This window comes from Brettanomyces nanus, chromosome 1 (assembly GCF_011074865.1).
Source record: "Brettanomyces nanus chromosome 1, complete sequence".
Taxonomy (NCBI): domain Eukaryota; kingdom Fungi; phylum Ascomycota; class Pichiomycetes; order Pichiales; family Pichiaceae; genus Brettanomyces; species Brettanomyces nanus.
The window spans coordinates 2,091,207-2,106,346 of NC_052374.1; the positions used below are offsets into that span (position 1 = coordinate 2,091,207).

The 15,140-nt window shown below is 43.9% G+C and overlaps 6 protein-coding genes across 6 annotated transcripts; 2 read left to right on the forward strand and 4 right to left on the reverse strand.

Moving 5' to 3' along the window:
• Positions 1–5: 5 nt before the first annotated feature.
• On the reverse strand, positions 6–3,337 carry FOA43_000960 (uncharacterized protein; the record flags this gene model as incomplete). The annotated part of the gene is made up of 2 exons (XM_038921285.1): positions 6–3,266; positions 3,332–3,337. 2 exons carry the CDS (start codon positions 3,335–3,337, stop codon positions 6–8), a joined length of 3,267 nt encoding a protein of 1,088 aa, XP_038777213.1.
• A 140-nt stretch (positions 3,338–3,477) lies between these two features.
• Positions 3,478–4,416, reverse strand: FOA43_000961 (uncharacterized protein; the record flags this gene model as incomplete). Its single annotated transcript, XM_038921286.1, has 1 exon — positions 3,478–4,416. The coding sequence occupies one exon, from the start codon at positions 4,414–4,416 to the stop codon at positions 3,478–3,480; it is 939 nt and encodes a 312-aa protein (XP_038777214.1).
• Positions 4,417–4,799: 383 nt separating this feature from the next.
• Positions 4,800–6,758, forward strand: ADE3 (tetrahydrofolate synthase; the record flags this gene model as incomplete). Its single annotated transcript, XM_038921287.1, has 1 exon — positions 4,800–6,758. One exon carries the CDS (start codon positions 4,800–4,802, stop codon positions 6,756–6,758), a length of 1,959 nt encoding a protein of 652 aa, XP_038777215.1.
• Positions 6,759–6,803: 45 nt separating this feature from the next.
• FOA43_000963 (uncharacterized protein) lies at positions 6,804–7,976 on the reverse strand (the record flags this gene model as incomplete). The annotated part of the gene is made up of 1 exon (XM_038921288.1): positions 6,804–7,976. One exon carries the CDS (start codon positions 7,974–7,976, stop codon positions 6,804–6,806), a length of 1,173 nt encoding a protein of 390 aa, XP_038777216.1.
• Positions 7,977–8,349: 373 nt separating this feature from the next.
• Positions 8,350–10,374, reverse strand: ACS2 (acetyl-coenzyme A synthetase 2; the record flags this gene model as incomplete). The annotated part of the gene is made up of 1 exon (XM_038921289.1): positions 8,350–10,374. The coding sequence occupies one exon, from the start codon at positions 10,372–10,374 to the stop codon at positions 8,350–8,352; it is 2,025 nt and encodes a 674-aa protein (XP_038777217.1).
• A 1,236-nt stretch (positions 10,375–11,610) lies between these two features.
• On the forward strand, positions 11,611–15,108 carry FOA43_000965 (uncharacterized protein; the record flags this gene model as incomplete). Its single annotated transcript, XM_038921290.1, has 1 exon — positions 11,611–15,108. The coding sequence occupies one exon, from the start codon at positions 11,611–11,613 to the stop codon at positions 15,106–15,108; it is 3,498 nt and encodes a 1,165-aa protein (XP_038777218.1).
• Positions 15,109–15,140: the final 32 nt, after the last annotated feature.

Below are 15,140 nucleotides of genomic sequence, written 5' to 3' on the forward strand. Positions count from 1 at the left end.
GAAATCTACCTTTTCTTTGTAGGGTTCATCGGTGCCCACTGGTTGGTCTTTGGCTTTGAATTTTCAGTCAATGTGTGTGAAGAAGACTGGGAAGAAGAGTCCCCGGCTGAGAACACGGCACTAAGACTTTTCGGTTTTATAGGAACCATGGGTGGAAGCTTATGATTTCCCTTAGCAGCATCCAACGAATTGTCGTTATGACTAATATCAGGCGGCATCTTCCTTGGTTGTGGAACTGGAGGAACTGGTCGATTAATGAGAGGTGGTGTTAGTGATTGTGAGCTGGTTGGACGGGAACCATGAGGAAAGGGTGGAGGCAGTTGCACGGTGTGCTGTGTGATGGAAGACTGAGACCTTGTGGGCTGCATGACCATAAATGAGGCTGGTGTTGGGGAGGAAGAATGCGCGGAAGATGATTCTGAAAGAGAAGTTGAGGAAGAAATCTGCAAAGGATGCTCCTTATTTAAAATGCTGGCGATCTCTCTTGGATCGTATGGTGGCGGAGCTCTGCGAGGAGGAAGCTTGGGCTGGGATAAAGGTTTTACAGGCTGCTTCTCAGATATGTCAATAAGTGTAGGGGCGGAAGTAGCTGAAGAGGACCAAGCAGGAGAATCTGAAAAATCGTCATCCTCAGAATCTCCGTTGAGTTCGATTACTGCACCACGTGATTGTGATGCAGTCGATTTATATTCCTCAAGGAACTTTCTGGTAAGCTTGTGCTTCTTTTCGGAATCAACTAGTTTGACACGAGCAGAAAAAGTACCAAAGACGGGTCTATGATCGGAAAAGCGGATATCAGGAGCGCAGTGGTAGCATAGCTGGGAGATATCATCTCCTTGAAAAAGAATCCTATCTGTCCAGGAAGGAACGCGCTGCTTCTCCGACGTATCGTAATTATCACTACTCTTATCAAATTTGTAGGTTGGTGGAAACGTAATAGGGAGTTCAGTGAAGTTCTGAAGTTCGGGGTGACGCTTGATCTCGTATTCTAATTGGTCGTACTCCAAAAGCTTTCTCAGTAACCCCTTATCAAGCATTCTTCGTGTATCCTCATTAGGTAAAGACACCCGATAGTTCAAGTCTCCCATCCAAATAACATCATCATGGTGTTGAATAAGTCTGTTTCTGGAGAAACGGATGCCATTCCAGGAGGTTAAAAAGTCATTAAATCTCTCCTCAGTATTTGTCACACCCGAAGCTAGATGCGAGTTGAAACAGCAGAAAGTGGTCGAGCCATAATTGAATCGGATAGCAACGGATCCCTTATTGGCCGTCATACCTCCCAGACCAGTCTTCTTGGATTTTCCTTCAACCTGAGTCACGTATTTCATTTCATCCTCTCTCACGAACAGCAAGATTAGAATTGATGACATGTATTCGGACCTTAGAAGTACATACTTAGGTCCTGCTCCAGAATTCAACTCCTGTTGAACTGCCTTCTTCCAATACTGTCCAGCAGACCCATCATTCTTAAGAATATTGGAAGCATTAAGTTCGATGACTTCTTGAAATCCCACGACATATATGTCAGAGAAGGTGGATTTCACCTCGCTTGGAAATAGCCATTCGGATAAAGCGGTTCCGGAGGAAGCACCACTGAGATTGAACGTACCGGCAAAAATAGAAATGTCTCTAAAGGAAGTAAAGTTATGTTCAAACTGCCGCATCTGCTTTGCCAAGTACTCGGTGACGGGATCAAATATCATAACAGGAATCTGTTCCGAGTTCTTTCCTAAAAGAGTATCTATCACCACCTGTTTTCCCTTGTCCACAAAATTGTTAATGTATATTCTGCTAAGAGATTTGGTGGCATCAGACAAAGCGCCTGCAAAGCCCATCTTGCCGCTTCGGCTAAAACTTGACTTCAAGGCGTTAGTTCCCGTGTATATTTGCGAGATCTGGTCACCGTGATCTGCCCAGAGAACAGAATGCTTGGAGTGGACAGGCGAAGAAGTGCTATGATAGTATTCATCCCCACCTGCATAATTGTAACCATCAGATTTTTTGAAATCAGTCAGATACTCATCCAGAGCAGCTCTTGAGATGACTTGCTGAATAACATTTGTTCTGTCCAAGCAATCGAGGCAGTTCGTTCTGTAAACGCCTTGTTGTTCCATGATGGTCTCGTTGCTCTGTAAATCGTAACAAAAGTACCCAAAATTCTCAAGAGACTCTCTAATTTGAGGTAAAACCCTGTCGGCATCGGCATATGTCTTGGAAGTTTCTTGGTGAAAGTCAAAGTTTGTGAAGAACACGGAATCGGGCTTCTTCTCCTTTAACACTTTATAATGTTGATTGTATGTCTGACTAAGGCCAACTTCTGAATTTTTGGCCTTTGAAAGTAGATTAACAACGTGGACAGGCCCATATTTACTGTTCAAATTGGCAAAATGCTTCTCAAAAACAGGCTGAGAAGCATCAAAACTTCTCGTGATCTGAACTTTAGGAGACACAATGGCCGTATCTTGCTCCCAAAAAAGTGGTATGGAGCCCCGGATCTGAGTATAAGCAAATGCATGAAGTCCATCGTTGAGGATACATTCAGTTTCAACAAAATTGGCAACATTACCGTCGTCATCAACACCACGAACATTGAATCTGGTTCCAGTTCTCTTCCAGGACTGTTTGGAAACGATGGTCATCTGAGCCGATCTTCCTCCCACAGTGGTTCTAACGCTCTCGGCAAATCCACGAATTACGGTGGTTAGAAACCTGTTACTATCCAATGCCTTTTTGGGATCGTCATCCAAGTTGTTGCGGAAATGAATAACCTCTTTCATCATAAATGCATTCCACATGTAATCCAAATGGTATCTATCCAAAGAGAGCTGTTGAGAATGATTGACTCCTCTTCCCTGCAAAGTACTGGTAAGATCGAAGTCGGTACTGTAATAGAAGGAACCATCAGATAAGATCTTACGAAGTTCGTAACAAGGGTTCTGCTTAATCAGAGGAACATAGCTACCGGGAGGCGTGTTAGTCCCCGTATGAGAACCATTTTCATTTTCCGTGTTCGGATACCCATTACTGTTCAACTCTATAAAATCCCAGGTATTATTGGTTAGGCAATGGAAGTCAACGTCGTAGATTCTATTGATGCGTTCATCCTTTAAAGGAGTGGCAACCTCTATACGACCAGTGATGAGGCATAGAAACACATCTTTCCCCATTGAAATGAGTCCCAAGAATCCGAGAGGCTTGTGTCTCGACATCGGTCTATATCCATGGTGGATAAAGGTCCCCTTGGCGACTAGCTCAATGGCACACTTGTTGATATCTTTAATCCATCGAAAAAGTAGGACGTGAGTGTCTCCTTCGACTGCCAATGTACGTTCATGACCGGATTTGACAAGGATCCGCATGTCCTTTGTGATTATAGGTAAATATAAGCGGAAAAGCTAGTTTAGCAAAAGTGATAAAATCGTATATATATGTATGAGTTTGAGTACCTCCAAAAAAAATTATGAGACTACAAAATCAGGACAGCAGAATAGTGCGCATATTCTCATATACTGTAAAAGTGATGCAAGTGGCAGGAACTACTCTTATCAAGTTAGCCACTATACCTTTGTAGAATCCTTTTAACCCCTCCTGAGTGGCCATTTTATGAACTAGATATACGACAGATTCCATGTGCTTATTGCTGTTAACCTGTAATCTGGAGCGGATTACTTGCAAAGGATAGAGAGATATGGTTGCCAGCATTTTTGAAGTCGCGCTAGCATAGAGGTATTCCAACGTGGTGAGATCGCGTTCTGTCTGGCCCTCTTTTAGTATCAGGTGATGTTTAAAGGTGTCATAAATGGAAAACTGAAGTGCTCCCTGTGAGACGTTGACTAAAGCCGGAGAAAGTCCCTTGTAGTATCCTTTAAAGCCTTCATGGATAAAGATCTGTTTGATTCCATCCCATATCGAAGTATAGGCACCAGGAGTGGATCGAGAAGTGGATATCATTCGAGTTTTTATGACCCATATAGGATTAGTTATGAGAGAAGTGGTCCAGCCGGCCTCAAAAGCACACAATAGGTATTGGCCGGAATTTAGATTGGAGTCATTATGTTCACTATGGTGGTAGTCAAGCATAAGATTTTTATACTCTCTATAAAACGTGAAGTATAATGCCCAGGCGGCAGTAGATCCAACCAAATTAGGTCCCACACCTCTATAAATGCTCTGTATTAATTTTCTTGAAGATGTACGAGAGGCCGTTGTGGACGAAGATCTCATCAAATCTTCGTAGATCCTGTGAAAAGCCTGCCATTGCGTAGCAGAGGTCACATCCAATTGCATCCGAAGCTTTATAAAATCCAATGGATGAGACACTACGGTAGTCACGAAGCCGGCACTTAGACCGGCAATCATTTCGACTGCTCTGGAACCTGGATGCCATGACGCACTAGGCGTAGACTCTCTCATGATATAATGAAAGATATTTCAAAAAAATTGAGTAAACGTGTCACACAAGCATGGATATAAGCTCTGTGCAATGGTTCTTTGATCCGTCGGGACTAATAGGTAAGTAGTAGATAAAAAATGTGTTGACATCATGAAGGAAGTTTTCCTGCAAAGACGATCGACGCTCTCTAAAATGGAAGCAGAGAAAGAGTCAGGCCAGGCCATCTCTACCTCATGACTTCTCTCATTTTGAAATCTGGTACAAAAACTTTTCAACTTCTCCCATCCGCTGCAGGGCCGAACCGGAGTCCCCAATCGTATTACTTCCAAGGTCTTTCGGATCAATGGTAGCAGCTTCTGTTCGTCTTCTTTCAAAGACTTTTCATACATTACAGAATCCTTCTATGTCGTCCCCTTACAAACGTCTCAAACTTTCGCTCGAGACTCCTGTCCCATCCGATTACGAGATCTCTCGAAAACAGACCCCCAAGCATATCACCGAGGTTGCTAAGGAGTCTGGTATCGAGGATTCCGAGGTCGAGCCATACGGTGCCTATAAGGCCAAGGTCAAGCTTGATGTTCTAGACAGATTGGCCGATAGGAAGAATGGAAAGTATGTTCTTGTTGCTGGTATTACTCCTACACCTCTTGGTGAAGGTAAATCTACCACCACGGTCGGTTTGGCTCAAGCCCTGGGTGCCGTTTTAGGTAAGCGTGCTTTTGCTAACGTTCGACAACCTTCTATGGGTCCTACCTTCGGTGTTAAAGGTGGTGCTGCCGGTGGAGGTTACTCCCAGGTCATTCCTATGGACGAATTTAACATGCATTTGACTGGTGATATCCATGCTGTTAGTATGGCTAACAACTTACTTGCTGCCGCCTTGGATACAAGAATGTTCCATGAGACCAGACAAACGGATGATGCTTTATGGAAGCGTTTGTGTCCAGTTCAAAAAGACGGTTCGAGAGATATTCCAAGAGGTCTTGAGCCGAGAACGAAGAAACTTGGTTTGGACAAAAAGGACCCTCGTGACTGGACTGAGGAGGAAATTTCCAAGTTCGTCCGTTTGGACGTCGACCCTAAAACTGTCACTTGGAAGAGAGTTCTTGATTTGAACGACAGATCTTTACGTGAGATCACCATCAACCAAGCTCCAACCGAGAAGGGTTTGTACAGGAAGACTGGTTTTGATATTTCAGTGGCTTCCGAAGTCATGGCCATTTTAGCCTTGTCTAACTCTCTTGAAGACATGCGTGATAGATTGGGAAAGATCGTTGTCGCATCTTCCAAAGCCGGCGAACCAATCACTTGTGAAGATTTGGGTTGTGCCGGTGCCCTTGCTGCCATTATGAAAGATGCCATAAAGCCTAACTTGATGCAAACCTTGGAGGGAACACCTGTCTTCGTTCATGCTGGTCCATTTGCCAACATCTCTATCGGTGCCTCTTCTATCATCGCTGATAAGATGGCTCTTAAGTTGGCAGGTACTGACAGCCAGAACCCAGAGCCAGGTTACGTTATTACCGAGGCCGGTTTTGACTTTACTATGGGTGGTGAGCGGTTCCTCAACATTAAGTGTCGTAACTCGGGACTTGCTCCGGATGTTATCATCATTGTGGCCACTGTTAGAGCTCTTAAAGTTCATGGAGATGGTGCTCCAGTCAAGGCCAATCAGCCTTTGCCTTCAGAGTACACTTCTGAGCAATTGGATATGTTGAAAAAAGGTTGTGCTAACTTGCAGAAGCATATTGAGAACGCTAGACAGTATGGTGTTGATGTCATTGTCGCCATCAACCAAATGTCCTGCGATACTGCCAATGAACATGAGGTGATCCGTCAAGCAGCCTTGGAAGCTGGTGCAGTTGATGCCATTGTTTCCAACCACTGGGGAAAGGGTGGTGAAGGCGCCAAGAACCTAGCTCTTGGTGTCATTAGATGTGCGCATCATGAATATCCGATCCAAAAGCAGAACGCTGGCGAACACTTCCACTACTTGTACTCTGTGGACAGTAATTCCAGCATCAAGGAGAAGATTGAGACCATCGCCAAGAAGATGTATAATGCCGATGCCGTTGAATTCTCGCCTAAGGCGCAGCAGAAATTGGAAGAGTACACCAAGCAAGGATTCACTAACTTGCCTATTTGTATGGCCAAAACCCAGTATTCTCTTTCGCATGATCCTAACTGGAAAGGTGTTCCTTCAGGCTACACATTCCCTATCAGAGATATCAAGGCTTCTATCGGTGCTGGATATTTATATGCTTTGGCTGATAAGATTCAAACCATCCCAGGTTTAGCTACCAGATGCGGTTTCATGAACGTTGAAGTCAACAAGAAGGGTGAGATTGAGGGTTTGTTTTAAGTAGATAAAAAGAGGAAGTACCTCAAACTTATATTATATTATTGGCTAATTAGTAGTACTTTCAGCACTTGTATCTGATTCACGAGAAGCCCGTTTGGAGGTCTTGTGGCGTCCCTTATGCCTTCTTCCCCCACTAGTTTTCCGTGGATTCGATGGCATTCTAGGCCATGCTCCATCTGCACTCGGTATCATCGAGTTTCTGTTGCTACGACTGTCATTGTTTCGTTTGTCTCGGCTTCCATTTCCGTTACGATCGACCCTTTGCTTCCGAATAGTCAAATCGCCGTTCTGCTTCCCCCTTTGCTTCCTTCTATCGTTCTTTTCCAGTATTTTCTGATTATTGTGGTTATACCCGTTCTCCTTGTCGAGAGAATCATTCCAAGAGCATTCCCTTTCATCCTGGTCAATTTCTCTGAGGTTGCTAATCTGTTCAACCTCGATTTCTTCTTCTCTGCCTCTCTCTTCCTTCGCCTCCGCTTCTTCCTCGGCTCTCAATCTTAGCATCATCTCCTCATTCCTGTTCATTTGTTTAAGCACATCCTCACACTCGGCCATCACTATACTAGTCTTTTGTCCATGCCTCCTGGTAGCAGTAGCAAGGGTCACGAGAGCCTCCCTTACAGAATTCTGTTTTTGCACATACATCTCTTCCAATCTCTGGGTATTCTTGACTACCACTTTATATGAAGCCATAATCTCCGGCTCTTGTCGTTTCAATAAATCGATGTTATCATTCAACGTCTGTCTTCTCTCTTCAAGAAAGACTTTAATCTTTTGCTCCAATTCTGCAACATTTCTATCCATAAGCTTCTTATACTCTGCTTGAGCCGTCGCTATGGCGTCGTAGGAAACCTTTAGTCTCTGGCACTCAGACACTGCAGCACTCTCTTTATCTTGAAGCGTATTCATTCTCTTTCTCATATTGTCAGTTTCGAACTGTAAAGAATCCGCCTTTGAAATTGTCTCCGTCATTTGGTTTTCAAGGTCTAGAACTCGGCGCTGCTTTCTCTTTAGTAGTGCCTCAGACATGTCACTCTCATGTTTAGCATTTGATAATTGTTCAACCAACGTATCGTTACGACGCTTTAAAATCGAATTCTTTTGTTTAGTTTCACCAAGAATCTCCTTTGTTTCATTGAGTTCACACTTTAGATCATCAATCTCTGACTGCAATTCATCAATCACTTTGGAAGTAGATGATTTGTGTGTGGTAGACATGAGGTAAGCGCTGCAAAATGAAGCAGATGAATTGTGTGCCGAGAATGGAATTATTAGATGAAGCGGCGGTTGAAGCTGCTCGCCTTGAAGAAATGAAAGAAATTAACGCTGAAGATAATGACCTATCGAAGATGGTGACATGGAAAACATTTGGTTCTTACGCAGTGGAAATTTTAGTTTAGCTCCTCTTTCACATTCCAAGGAAAGACAGATTGCGAAAAATGTAAATATAACCATCACAACTCATGTATATCTGCAACTAAGCTAAATTGACTTAAGCAAAGACCTCTATACAAAAGAAGAAATTGACAATGTATATATATATATAGAATAATTCTAGACACAGGCGTGAAAATAAAAGGAATTAAGTAAATTAATTCTTGACACCAAACTGTTGTTCCACTTCAGACACTAAATTGACAATTACGTGAGGGTTGGCCATAGTACTAGTATCACCAATGGATTTGGCCTCACCCGAGCAGACTTTTCTAAGAATACGACGAATGATCTTACCGGACCTGGTTTTTGGCAAGTCGTCCACGATGATGATCGATTTAGGAGCGGCAAATGGACCAATGACTTTCCTCACAAGCAGTCTGAGCTCTTTTCTAAGGGCAATCATAGTTTCAGCATCATGAACTAAGTGAGAATCTTTTAATTGAACGGCAGCAATGACAGCCTGGCCAGTCAAATCATCACCAATTCCAACAACAGCAGATTCAGAGACCTTCTTGCTTTCGAGAAGAACGGCCTCAATCTCTCCGGTGGAAAGTCTATGGCCAGACACGTTAACAACATCGTCAACACGGCCCTTAATCCAGTAGTAGCCATCATGATCTCTTCCAGCACCATCACCGGTAAAGTAAAAGCCAGGATAAGGACGTAAGTAGGCATTCAAGAATCTCTGATGGCACTGGTAGACAGTTCTGGCCATGGAAGGCCATGGTGAACGCACGGCAAGAACACCCTCCACATCGTTTCCCTCAAGAACTTTACCCGTCTGAGGGTCGATGATCACAGCATCGATACCAAAGAATGGAAGGGTAGCGGCACCGGGTTTGGTTGGAACAGCACCAGCCAATGGAGCAATCAAATGGGATCCAGATTCTGTCTGCCAATACGTGTCAGCGATATGACAGCAACCATGGCCGATTTTCTCATCGTACCATTTCCAGATCTCGCTGGCAATAGGTTCCCCAACAGATCCCAATGTTCTCAAAGAACTTAAATCATATTTATCAATCTCTGCTTCTCCAGATTTCTTGAGCATACGTAGCGCCGTTGGAGCCACGTAGAAGTGAGTAGCCTTATACTTCTCGACAATTTTCCAGAATCTGCCCATATCAGGGTAAGCAGGAGTGCCTTCAAAAACAATTGTTGGTACACCTAACACCAAGGGGCCATAAAGAGAATACGTATGACCTGTAATCCAGCCGACATCGCCAGCAGTAAATAGAGTATCTTCAGGCTGCAAGTCAAACACATATCTGGTGGTCATAGCAGCGCCTAGAAGGTATCCCGCAGTACAATGGACAACACCTTTTGGAGTACCAGTAGAACCAGAAGTGTAAAGAATGAACAAGGGATCTTCGGAATCGACAGGAACTGGAGGAAAGTAGCCTCTAAACTGCTCGCACTCTTTCTGCCACCAGAAATCTCTACCTTCAACCATTTCAACCTTTGGGTTACCTGTTCTTTTGTAGACGAGAACCTTTTCGACTTCAGGACATTCCTTCAAGGCCTCATTCAAGATTTGTTTGGCATGGGTAATCTTTCCTCCACGCTTTCCTTCGTCACAGGTAATCACAACTTTAGAGTGAGCATCAAACACTCTCTCTTTGATGGAACCAGCGGAGAAACCAGCAAAGATACACGAGTGCAAAGCACCAATTCTAACACATGCCAGCATGGCAATGAGAGCTTCAGGGGTCATCGGTAAGTATATGGCCACAATGTCACCTTTCTTTATGCCCCAGGATGCCAAAAGTTCAGCGACTTGACAAACTTGTTGAAGCAAATCTTTGAAGGTCAAAATACGAGACTCCTTCTCATCATCAGCCTCAAATATAATAGCAGGCTTATCTGGATGAGCAAAAGCATGACGATCGACACAGTTGTAGCAAGCATTTAATTTACCACCTAGAAACCATGCGACATCACCTTGTTCAAAAGAGCCCCAACTAACTTTATCAAAGTCCCTGTCCCAAGAAAGGAATTTGTGAGCCATCTTTCCAAAGAACCCATCAGGATTCTCTATGGACTCTTTGTAAAGACGTTCATAATCGCTAATGTTCTCAAGAGATTTATGGGGCTGCTTCCGGAAGAATTCTTTCGGAGTTGGACGAGGTACGACACGATCAGCCTCGTGGACTAATTGCTCGAGTTTTTCTTCATCCATTTGTAAAGCAAGCAGTAGTATACAATAAATAGAAGAAAAGAAAGAGGCTAAAAATATTTATATAAATTAAATCTCTTTCTTTGTCCTTTTCTTTATCTTATATCCACCAGTGAGTAACTCAAATAATGGGGGACGAAAAAAAACTTATAGAAAAGAAAAAAAAAAACTAAAACTCAATCCATGAATGAGTGAGTCTTCCCGATTCTCTACGAATTCGAAGCAGATCTTAGGAAATTTCAAGGGGCCGAAAAAAAGAGTCAATTAAGTAGTAGATGAAAAGTAGAAGCTACGATAAGACTGGATTTAAAGATGGGATGTTACAGGTCAGGTAAAAAATAATAACAGATCAAAATAAGAGTATCCGAATCTGAAAGATACAAACGGTCGGCAACTAAAGAGTCGGCAGAAACATGAGTTCTATTGTTTTTTTTATAAGGTGAATGATGTATTTATATACCGTATAGCTCGTCTGGCCAAGTTGAAGCTTCCGCGATTGTCAATGTTGGTCAAAAGAGAAAAAGTTGGGTTTGGCTATACACAACAAAAAAATCTAGAGGGACGAGGAGAGAATGGAAGTGGCCAAGCGAGTACCTTTAGCTACCTGGGAATCCATGTTAGAGCTGTAAGTCATCCCATTAATCCTATTCATTCATTCGTAACTGGACAGGTGGAAGGGATCGTGGATCGACCTCATGGTGTCTGAGCTTACGTAATTTTAAGGCCGGATGGAAAAGCCCTCAATATGGGTAGGACAGCTTTTGCGCCGTGGCAGCCGAGGCCGGCGGAGTTACAATCGGTGCCTTTTTTTTTGTCAAATGTGAAATCCGTTCATGCTTATCTAGTTTTCCGGTTCACTAATGTAGCTAGTTAGCTGGTTCACTGCCATGTAGATCTTGGTTTATGCAGGTGTATGGATGTGGACTTCACGACTTTACGTATGTGGTGGTTCGCTATGTGTAGAGTTAGACGACATGCGCGAATTGGGTCGGAGGTACCGGAAGCCACCGGGAGCCACCGGGAGACCCTTCTCGCTGCTCCAGCCACCTATTATTAGCCGCCCAGGAGGCTGCCTGCCTTGCATCGCCTTGCATTGGCAGGTCCTGAATTGCCTCTTTTTTGTGTATCCTTCTGATTTATCTTCCATCTTGTCCGCCTCCTTTCCCATCAATTGAGCTGATTTACATCAGCTGAGGCACAAAATAAGAGCATTTCCTACACATTAAATCTCTGTTTATCATGTCCTCCCCTCATCAACAGCCCCTTGTTTTGCCCAAGGTTCGACGCAACGTACCGGGAGGCTCCCATCAAAGAAACTCAAGTAAAAGTTCTTCTTATACTCCCAACGTTGCAGCTGCCACACCTAGAATGCTTCGTAACGCCAGCAGTTCCAATGCTTTGATTGACCAGCAACAGCAGTTAATGGGTGCCGCTGAATTTTCCGATTCGCCTAAGCAGCGCCGTATTCAAAGTGCCTTTGAGTCTCACCCCCCATCATTCCAGTCACCAGGCGCACCCCAAAGACGTGTTCAGAGTCAAATCCAGAGTCTTCAACATGGTTCTAAACATGCAGATCCATTCATGGGCTCTAATGAGTTTCAACAGTATCAACTGCAACAACAACAGCATCAACAGCATCTATCGCAGCATCCTCCTACATCTCCTCCTATGTATTCCGCTAATAATCCTCCTAGCACACCTCAGCAACGACCCCCTCATCAACAGCATGTGCAATCTCACCCACAGTTTCACCGGAAATCCATCGGTGACTGGGATTTCTGCAAGACCATTGGCGCAGGTTCAATGGGTAAGGTCAAATTGGCGAGGCACAGAGTCACCGGAGAGATCTGTGCCATCAAAGTTGTTCCTAGAGCATCGAAAATCTGGCAGAGGCAGCATGTTAATGATCCACCTACAGCAGACTCTAAGGAACTTATTCGAAGAAAGAAAGAGTATGAAAAAGAACTTGCCAGAGACCGTAGAACTATTAGAGAGGGTGCATTGGGAAGAGTCATGTATCATCCTTACATCTGTCGACTGTATGAGATGTTTCCAATGACAAACCATTATTATATGGTGTTTGAGTACGTCTCTGGGGGTCAGATGCTTGATTATATCGTCTCTCACGGCTCCATGAAAGAGAGACAGGCCAGAAAGTTCTGCAGAGGAATTGCTTCAGCTTTGGACTATTGCCATAATAATAATATAGTTCATAGAGACCTAAAGATTGAGAATATCATGATTTCCAAAACTGGTGATGTCAAAATCATCGATTTTGGTTTATCCAACATGTTTGATCGTGAGCATTTGCTCAAGACCTATTGTGGATCTCTTTACTTTGCTGCTCCGGAACTTCTTTCTGCGCATCCTTACACTGGCCCAGAAGTCGATGTTTGGTCCTTTGGTGTCGTTTTGTATGTTTTGGTCTGCGGTAAAGTGCCTTTTGATGACCAAAGTGTCTCTGCATTGCATGAGAAAATAAAAAGAGGCCGTGTTCAATACCCTGACACATTATCCTACGAGTGCATATCCTTGTTGTCCCGGATGCTTGTCGTGGATCCACGAAACCGGGCCTCCTTGCATGAAGTTATCTCACATCCATGGATGACCAAAGGTTACGGTGGTCCACCTTCCAACTACCTACCTCATAGAACTCCTTTACAGTCTCCTTTAGATCCGGAGGTCATTAAGACTATTGTCAGTCTGGATCTGGGTAACTCGGATCAGCAAGTATATCAGGATTTAAATGATATCTTAGCCTCAGATCAATATCGGCTTGTTGTGAGAAATTGGTATTTCAAGGCATCCCAAGATGTTCAGTATGATTCTTCTCTTAGGGATCCTACATATGGTTATCATCCCCTCATATCAATATACTTCTTGGTGGACGAGATGATTCAAAGGAAGAAGGCCGGTAAGAAGGAGATTCTCCAAGCTCAGCAAGCTCTACCTGCTCACCGCATTGTGTCTCAACCACTACCCCATCAGTTTTCTGTGGCCGGATCTCCAGCTCCACCTGTGTTGGCATTCCCAGAAGCGGCCTACAAATCTCCTAGACAAGGGCCTCACCTTGCTTCGGCCACCAGTTCATTAGAAAAGTCGAAGCAAGCGAAACTTACAGAGCCTACATCTCCAACACCACCTCAGCAGCAGCAAACTTCCGAGGGTATCTTTGGTGGTAACTCCTTGCTCCGCCGTCTTAGTACAAAGATTAGTCGTCATGAGGAAAAGCCCATCATGTTGTCAACTCCTCGAAGTCGTTTGGATAGTGCTATTCGTCGTGTTGGATCTGTCAAGGTCACTTCTCGCGAAAAGCAGCAGGTTCAACGTGAACATTTACCTCCATTGCCTCTGACTGCCAAGCAGCAAGTTCAGCAGCATCAAAGAACCATTTCTGCATACACTCCTTCTACGTTTTCGTCTTACAGCCCGAAAGAAAAGGAGTCGATGCAATCACAGCTGCAACAGCAGCAAAAATCATCTACCATCCATCGCTACCATCCAACTGCGCGTGGCAAGTCTCTTGGACACGGTAGAAAACAGTCGTTCAATATTCCTAAGGGTGGCCACTACAAGTTGGATAATAGTGCACCTCCTTTGCCTCAAATCCAGCCTTCATCGGACGATGAAGGCTTCTTTGACGAAGTCGATATGGATGATGTGAACTTCAACGATGAACAACAGAGGCAGCAGCAGAAACAACTGCAAAGGCTACAAGTTTCGAAGAGAAGGTTGACAGATGAAGAGATTATTCATCAATACGAAAATGCAGCACCTGGGTCTATGCCTTCTATAGAGTATCCTAAGACGTTGTTCTTGAAGGGATTTTTCTCTGTGCAGACTACATCCACGAAGCCTCTTCCGATTATTCGCTACGATATTATTACCGTATTACCGGAATTAGGTGTTAAATATACTGAAGTGAAGGGTGGATTTGTTTGTATACATTATCCATCAATTGTGGAGCATTCTAAGGATGGAAGGGAGGAGTCTGGTCACCTTGAGGCTGTTACACCTACAAATACTCGTACTCACTACAACGATGGTGTAGATGACGTTGATGACGAAGATGCTGCTGATTCAACTAATTCGGAAGCTGAAATGAAGAACGAGGCTACTGTAGTGGACTTCGAAACGAAGAATTCTGGTGAAAGTGGTGACTCTACACGTGATAGTACTCCCGTTTCACCAGCTGCTCCTTCATCTCTTTCTCATTCTGGCTCGGAACATTCCGCCAATTCTAAAGCAGGCAGTGGCGGCAGTGGTGTCAGTAATCATAGAAGGAAGTTTTCTCTTGGAACTGCGTTCCTGGGCTACAAGAAAAAGGACTCAAAAGATGGGACTGATAGACTCAGTATTCAAACAAGTCGTTCTTCGTCTGTTGCCCGTCCTGAGCTTAACATTCCGAAAACTCCAGCACCAGCAAACATTAACCGCAGGAGCTCCAGAGACTCCGATAGCTCTGAATCGATTACGCTTGATGAAACTAATGGTGCCTCCGATATGTTGGTCTCTAGTAGGGTCGAGCAGGCTAACAAGGTTCATAGGACCACCAGTAACAACCAGTCGACTTTTCCTTCAAAGCATTCTGCATCCAGGTCTCCTCTTAAGTTTGAGATTCATGTAGTCAAAGTCCCTTTGGTTGGTTTATATGGTGTGCAGTTCAAGAAAGTCAGCGGTAATACCTGGCTTTACAAGTCATTGGCTAGTGAGATCCTCAAGAGGTTGAATTTATGATCTTTCTTCTTAACTAGTTATTTTCGCTATTC